Source organism: Poecilia reticulata, chromosome 4, assembly GCF_904066995.2.
Source record: "Poecilia reticulata chromosome 4, P_reticulata-male-v2, whole genome shotgun sequence".
Classification (NCBI taxonomy): Eukaryota; Metazoa; Chordata; class Actinopteri; order Cyprinodontiformes; family Poeciliidae; genus Poecilia; species Poecilia reticulata.
The window spans coordinates 13992518-14001117 of record NC_088833.1 but is presented as its reverse complement, the minus strand read 5'-3'; the positions used below and the strand labels follow the sequence as shown (position 1 = coordinate 14001117).

General features: G+C 36.4%; 1 protein-coding gene across 1 annotated transcript; it reads right to left on the bottom strand.

The window, feature by feature from the left end:
- Positions 1-2997: 2997 nt before the first annotated feature.
- Positions 2998-6512, bottom strand: LOC103463515 (5-hydroxytryptamine receptor 3C-like). Its single transcript, XM_081605833.1, has 8 exons — positions 6476-6512; positions 6201-6364; positions 5820-5926; positions 5469-5638; positions 4104-4267; positions 3800-4010; positions 3469-3654; positions 2998-3374 (listed from the first exon to the last, which is right to left on the bottom strand). Exons 1-8 carry the CDS (start codon positions 6510-6512, stop codon positions 3085-3087), a joined length of 1329 nt encoding a protein of 442 aa, XP_081461959.1. The 3' UTR covers positions 2998-3084.
- Positions 6513-8600: the final 2088 nt, after the last annotated feature.

Genomic DNA, 8600 nt, shown 5'->3' with positions numbered 1-8600 from the left:
TGTCAGCAGCCTGATGTTTCCTGAGGCAATAATGACGAGGGCTTTTGAAAACATTCATGCCTTTTACATTGTTCTTACATCAAAACGACAAAATGTATGCAACAAAGACACACAAGGTAGGTAATAATAGTGAAGTGTAATATATATATATATATATATATATATATATATATATATATATATATATAATGTAAGGTAACTTAAGGTAATCACCTGTGTCACCTTGAGCTCTTTATGCCCCAAGTTATTCATCTACATCCAAAGAAAAACTTACAACTCGTTGATGACGATATCTGGCACCCAGAGCCGGTCTCGTGCAACTGCAATCCATTCAACACCACATTTCTCTTGGTCCCAAATGGTAAATTCGTTTTTCCATTGCTGTACACATAATTACGTTTTAAATGTAACTACCAGAATTTACCTCAGCACCAACAAAGCTTTGTACTTTACGTTGATAGATTGTGTGATCAAAAGGTTTGGCTCTCTAAATATCGTAAGTTAGAATCACTGACAGATTACTTATGAAAGTGATTTTAACAAAAACACTTACTAAGGTTTCCCAAATGAAAGTTGTCAGTACCTGGGACTTCTCATCCTGAAAAGAAAAGTAAACTTTTCATATAATTTTTTTAAAGCAGCAGTTGGTAACTTTTACAAAATCTTTTTGTTTTTTTTTTTTTTTTTTTTTTTTTACATATTTGTTAAAACTAACTGTATGTTTAGACGTTACAACACAAGACAGGTAAATAAGCTCTGATGCCTCCTCTCTGCGGTCCTATTGCTGACTGCAAAAATACACCGCTCAGTCAGAAACAACCATACATACACAAATATGTAAAAAAAAAAGTTACTTTCTGTACTTTTAAGAAACATCTTAAATCTTGTAAGGGTGACAAAATAGAAAAAGTTGTTCTTACCACTCCCAAAATGCCGAAGAGAGTGAAGGAAATCTTAACTTGGGTTGGGACCGACATATTTATTACAGGTCGAATGGCGTTCAGGTCAAACACTGGCTTTAGGGAGCTCAGCAGTGAAGCTGGAGTCGGCTGGGAGCAGTTCAGAACGGCGCAGTTGAACGGGGCTGCAAACGACGAAAAAGAAAATCTAATATTTTAATGGGTCAGTAACACACATCTTCTTCAATAGGGAAGCTATTTCCTGTCTGGATTTTTGTGTGAGTTTTATGAAGAGTTTCAGGGCGTAATAGAGCTTTTACAGTCACCCTAGATGTACACATTCCCGACTGTGATTGTTTATAAAACAAAGATGAAGCCAAAAATACAAATTTGAGTAGAAAGCTAAATACATCCTTGGTGTTTAAATACAAAATAAGAAGGTAAGTCAGGAGTTTTTGAGTAAATCATTTCACTAGTTGAGCAATAATTAGTGTGACCTCTTTTACAAGAGCAGAAGTTCAGCGGTTCGCTTGTCTGGGTCATACGAATGTGTAAAACGATGGAAAAACATCAGCAGTGATCAAGTGTGGGAATGAGCAGGGACGTAGTCGGGATGAGAGAAGATCTGTTGCCAACTTAATGACTTTGTCCCAATATTTAGAGACTTTTCAGACTCCTCTAGAGGCTTTTTTTTAAACAAGCGACTGGAGTAAAATCTAGCTCTCCTTATCCGAGTTAATATATTAACATGTAAAAGAACCAGTTCTATGTGGGTCATACAGGCATAATGCTGTATCAGGGGGCCACAAACTCATCTGAAATGACACTAGAGATTGATCTTCATTTTTAAAGTAATAAACAATTCTACAAGCCATTGCATTATGAGATGTGCTTAGTTTTTTTCCACACAGTATTTATGTTTTTACTTCTATTTTAACATACAGTGTAGAATATGTTTTTGGATGTTCATGGTTGAAATAATTCATAACCTGGTGAAAAGATGGTTAGTTTTATTATATCCTGATAGAGCTGATTTTTTACTCAAAGTGTAGTTTCCCTATTTATAAACAGAACTGCGAGAGCATAAACTCAACTAGGTCAAAAGAAATAAGTCCTGTACTTACCCAGAGTCAGCAGAGAGATGAGGATGAATAGTTGCTTAGAAGGCTTGACTTTCAGCGGGCAGCTCTAAAAACATTAACACTGGGTCAGCAGTAGTTGTTAGACTGAGTGATGTGTAAGTGGTGAGGGCTGTCCTGTTAGATTTGTGCATGGGATTCAAAGGCCTTATTTATAAAAAGTAAAAAGCAAAAAAAAAAAAAAAAGCATTTATTTTTCAGTGGAAAATTATTTGCGCTTTGTTTTGAAAAACCTTTCAATTACACAGTTTTTTTTTTTAGGAGTTTTAACCCAACGTAACGTCAGGAAAACAAAAAAAATAATATTTGATCTGGATGAGCTTTTAATTCAAAGCCATTTAAAACCTGGAGGCTAAAAATGTAAAACACAAAATTATCAGATTTGGTGGGACTGGGATTATTTTCAACATTATGTTCAATTTTAACATAATTGAACAATGTAATTTCCATTGATCACATGATTACTGAAACCCAGATTTAGAAGCAAAATAATTTTTCACACTCACATTTAAGCTTACTTAAACTCTGACAGAGTTGAAATTGGGCTTTATTTTTCTTTGGAGAAACCTATAGCCTTAAAATGCAGCTGCAGTGTCTCATTCAACGTCACTAAATGTGTTTGGTGAAACTTTGACTTCTATATATTTCACACTAAAAACCTCTGCAAGTTAAAATAATGGAGTTGTAAATAAAACAAAGTATTGGAAAGAAAATTCAATGAAAGGCTGTTAGACATTTTTCAAGTAAATTTTATTTTGCAGAAAACCTTTCCTCCATTTAAAATTCCACAATGTTACATGAGACGTTGCGTTGTAATCATCTATAATGAATATTAAATAAGTGATAAATAAAATAGAGATTTTAAAGCCCCATAAATCAGTGAGTACATTATCTTTCTAAACAGTTGCAGTTTTTTTTAAGTATATGGCACTAACATTCTTGCTAAAATAATTCACAGTTTAAAATTCTCTAAAAGAATTACAATATTGTGGTAAAAATTCTGCAAGCACTTTCTGAATAAATGCAGGTCTCCAACATGCAGCGGTCTACTGGTTGTATGAGTTAATCCAGACAATAATGATGGTGATGAAGCTGACTGATATGAAGACGATGTAGAGGCCAAACAGCAGGCGGTCAATGATGAAACCCACCTGGTTCCATTCCTCAGAGCTCTGCTGCCCTTCCTGCTGCTGCTCCACCTCACAGCGGATGGCCTGCAGGACGCGGCTCAGGCTCTTCAGCTCCGTCAGAGCCTCGTCTTCCTCAGCTGATCCTCCTGTTACTGGAGGACCTTCATCGGATTTCATTTTTGCAACCACCGACATCTTCCTCTTTTCTATTTTCAGGAAACAGAGATGACACTTACCAATTACTGATTGCATTTATTTCATTTCTCATTTGATTTTTATTATTTAATGTTAACTGCATACCAGAATTTTTTGGCTTTTCCGTTTTTCTCGGCATGCAAACGAGACAGCCGAGAAAATTCAGAACGAGAATCCGAATCCATCGAGGGACGGGAGAGAAGTCAGGCGAGTTGCTCAGCAGGTTGGTGACGAGGATGGTCTCCAGCAGACTGGCCACCATCAGAGCCAGGCAGAGAGAGAAGAAGACATCTGTTGGGAAGAGAGCAGAGGATGCAGGAAAGGAAAGTTTGAACAGTTTTGGTTTATTAGAATCATTATCGAAAAGATAGATTGTCTTAGCACTTTAACGACCAGATGTGCACAACTATCAATGTTCCCTGAAGCTCCGACTGACTTATCAGAGGTATGGTGTTTCCAGTGACTGGCAGCAGGTCGTTCATGATGAGCAGGAAGACGGTGTAGCCCAGGATGAGGGTCATCTTGAAGGAGGACCTGTCTGTGCTCTCAGGAGGCAGCAGGAAGCTGAAGAGGTCCACTGTGATGAGGAAGCAGCTGGGCAGCAGCAGATTCACCACGTACATGGTGGCACGGCGCCGCACTCGGATCTGGACAGAGAACAGGATTAAAACCGGAAGGCCGCTTACTATGATATATAATTCGACGATATATAATCATTTGAAAACATACTATCGACTTACATAAAATGCAAGCATGTCTACATATAGACCCGACTCATCATCATTCACTAGTTTCTTTGCGGTGATGTCCATCAGCTCCCATTCACCCCTGGTGGTCATCACCTCTTTGGAGAACTCTGTGATCATATCTGCTTCACGGTCGAGAAAAACTCTGATCTCAGTCGCTGGAGAACAAAAAGGACGCACATTACGTTTAATAAAAGCTCCACCCTGCTAACACATGGTCATCGATTTCATAGGTCAAAAATATTTAAGAATAACAGGAAAAAAGAAGCCAAACATTGATTTCCCTGATATTAACAGAATTTCTTCCTCTACAGTTATTATCCACATCTAATCATTTTTCAGTTATGGAAAACCTACAAAAATTATGCAACATTTAAAAAAAATAATTTGGTGTTTCCAGAGACTAGCAAAACCAGTCAAAACCTTTCTATTAGTTTTGAAATGAGATACGTAACTGTCACATGGACTGTTTTGACAAATGATCACTTTGAGTTATGTCCTTCACAATGTACTATTTAATGTTAATGCAGAAAAGATGGGTGAGCTCAATAGATGTACACATTTATACTACAGACAATTGCTGAATAATCTCAGATTTAACAAGAAAAACAATTCATGGTGAAGGGAAGAGTTCACAACACATTTCCTTGACGGATATCTGAAACGGAAAACAACAGTTAGACAATTATGTTAAGCTCCCATGCAACTTTGACATGCGTTTGTAAAAATCCTGCTTCCAATGTCCTTTGTACCATGTAGTAGTGCATTGTAAGAGGAACGTTGTACTGTACAAGGTGTAGGTTCTGTTAAAAACTTCATTGTCCCATTTACTGATTAGATACAAGATTGAAAAACATACTTCAAAAAGTTTTACCCAAGCTTTTGGGACTAAGTATGAGGGCCGACAATTTTGACTAAAGATATTTAATATATATCATTTTTGTTTCGAATTATCGCCCAGTCATTGACTTTGGTAGGTCACAGGCAAGTATAAATATGTTATTAAAAGTCAATAGATGCATTAAATATAATACCAATTTCCCTCTAGAGACTCACGATTCACTGAGTTATGAATTGAAACTTGTGTTCTTGCCTTTAACACAACTTTTTGAACAAGTTGATTTCTTACATAAAATAGTAGTAATTATGCCTCAGCATCTCAATTGGACTAAATGACTAGAGACTGTCATCAGCCAGCAGCCTGGACACAGTTTGACATAAAAATGTTTTGCCCTTTGAAGGTTCTGATTATAGTTTACATCCTGATTACAGCACAACAGGTGATCCCAGCGAGATACATTAAAACCTTTTATGAGTTTCACCTTCAACTTAAAGAAAGTCTTGAAGAGAGAGACTCACCGTAGTAGATGTAGGAGTTGAAAGTCAGGGAGCAGTTCTGTATGTCGAAGGGGAAAGTGTAGATATTCAGGTTGCAGGAGCTCACAACTCTGACAGGAAACGCATCCTTAATTTTACCATCATTAAACAGGTAAAGATATGGGACTGATGGTGCTTTGTTCTCCTCCATGCTGACAGAGCAAAAATCAGAACATGACACGTTTAGGAAAATACATATTGAATTCAAAGCCTTTAAAGTTGCGCAAAATACACTAAATTGCAAAAAAAGTATCTTTTCGTCACCCTGTGCCTTTAACAAACCTATTTTGCAACATTATTGTTCAAAATTTAAAGTGCTGAAACTGAACTCACAATTCATTGATTACAATATCCGGAAGCCAAAACTTTTCCTTGGGAAGAGAAATCTTGTCGGTGCCACACTGGACTGCATCCCAACTGATGTACTCGTTCTTCCACCACTGAAACACAAAAATCTGAGTTAGCTTTTAAACTGTATGCATAGAAAGTAATCAGTCGAATAAAAATGAGAAACGGCAACAAATGTTTTCACAGCTTACATAGTTCAGCCAAATGTAAGTGATGAGGAGTTGGGACTTTTCATCCTGGAATACGAATGTGACACTCAGCTCTAATCTTAACAAAATTGACATTTAATAAACATTTAAACGGTACACTCTTTATTTTATCAAAGAAATCATACTTTATTTGTAAATGGCTTGAAGTTCAACATACCACTCCTAATATCCCGTAGAGAGTGAAGTAGACGCTGATGTTGGTGTAGGTCAGCTGGTTCTCGACGGGTCGTATGGCGTTCAGGTCGAAGGCAGGAGACAGAGCCGCCAGGAGGCTGGGCTGGTCCGGCTGGGAGCAGTTCACCTCAATGGCGTCGCAGAAAGCTGACGAGCAGAGTTTATTAGCAACAATGAGGCTTAAACCTTTGAACTGTGCAAACAATCTACTAATAATATTTAATAATGACTTTTCATTAACTATTTTTAAACGTTCACCTGGCAGAAGGAGGAGGAGAATTACCACAGTGTTCATTGTGGATGGAAGAAGCAGCTGAAAATAAAATAAAAAGTCAGTTCATCTCTAGATTTTTGTTAAATTGTGTGACGTTGCAATTCATTAGCCCGGCAGAAGAAAATCTAAAGCAAATTGAGGAACGTTTTGGTTGTGAATTGATTTTGAGGTGGTGCAGAGTCTGGAGTTGAAATTTGCAGACTTGAAGCTCAACATCACAGATTGAAAGTCTGAAGAAAAATTCAAAATGCTGCTTAACAGAGAAAGGTCTGACTGTTTTAATGACAGTTAAAAAATCTACTTATTATTGAGGAAGGTTTGAATATTTTTTAACAGGCTATTTAAAAATGCATTTGCAGTAAATATCAGTCCTTCTACTATTTCTAATAAGAAAAATAAAGTGTCTGGGTTCAAATGCTGATAGAGTTCATGCTTTACCTTTGGCGTTGTTTTCTTTAATGCCATAACATTGAGGGTGAATAAGTTTTAATTTTGCTTCTTTGGTCCTTTATTTCTAAGTAAAATAGAAATCTTTGAACCTCAGTTTAAAAACAAAAAATCTGCTACGGTATACTTCCTCGTGGCTCTCTAATGCTTAACGAACTAGATTCAGCGTCTGACTGCTCAGATATACACAACACCAGGTGTGATAAATCCTCCTGCAAATAACGTGGGAAAGCTGAAACACGGAGCAGGGCAGCTGCTTTCTTTGCAGGTGGTTCCACATGAAACAAACACAAACCACAGTTGACACGGTGAACCTCGCTGTGCGACTCACATGTGGTGAAGACTGACCGCGGCGCTGTCACTGTCACACCTGATGGCTGTAGGCAAATAAACGGTGCAGTCCAGACGAGAAGCAGATGTTGTCTGGTTTCTCACCAAAGCTTTTTTACATGTTACACAAGATATTTGTTTGAAATAATCATTTATCAAATTCCTGTTCAACATGGAATTGTTTTTCAGGAGGAAGGAGAAGTATTGGCAAAATTGATAAAATAAACTGTTATTATTAGAAGTTCTTCTAAGATGTATTTTAAAAAGAAACATAAAGATGGTGAGGCTGTTTCTCCTGTCATTAAGCCTCTTTGGAAGTTTTATGATCAGAAGCTAAATATTCCCATCTCTATGCACAATATTTGAGGATTTATTTGTTCCACTGAAAGCACTTGCTGACCAAAAATTCACCGGTTTTATTTTATAAATCTATACAACTAGGTGTGTAAAAGTGCACTAAGATCCTCAGTTTAAAAGTGACGCTTCAATCAAGAGAAACTGAACAAATATTTCCCACGTTGAGCCCATTAGATGTTTGTCAACCTGGAATATTGCAGCACCAACAAGTAGAAAATATGCATTAATAGTCATTCAGTAATATGTATAGCATGAGGCAGATATAATCTGAAAATAAATAAATAAATAAAAAATCAAGCTCCTCTGCCTCCTCCCTGTAGTCCAACTGCAATCTGCATAATTACATCACTCGGTCAGAAATATTCAAACTGAGCCAGAGGCGGGTCTTAGCGCTGCCAATCAAGCTTGTGTTAGAAGAACCACAGGGATCAGGCAGAGAAGCTTCATTTTTCCCACGATTGTCGTATCAAGTATCTTTATAAAATATAACACCATTATGATAAACAAACAAATAAATAAATAGAATTTGATTGACAAAAGAAGCTTTCCAGAACAGATCACTTTTCTTCAACTTTATTTGGTTTTATTAGGACATTTATTTACTTGATGGGATATTTATTAATTATTTGTCAACACTTAACAACAATTAACAGGATTTTTTACTTAGATGTTTAATTTTGAATAAAACATCTCTATACATAGTAGACAGTGGGAATACAATAAAATAAACAGATTTTGGACACTTTTCAAGTACGGTATTTTTTATTTTTGAGGAAAACTTTTCCTCCATTTAAACATGAACATTTTTTTTTATTTTAAACACATAAAACTTATATAATGTGTTTAATTTGAAAAAAAACTAAATTGTAAGAACAGAGTTACATAAATGCAGTTAAAGCCCAACGAACTAATATGAACTGTCATTTCTAAACAATTGCATACATATACATAGCATAAACATTGTTGCTAAAATAA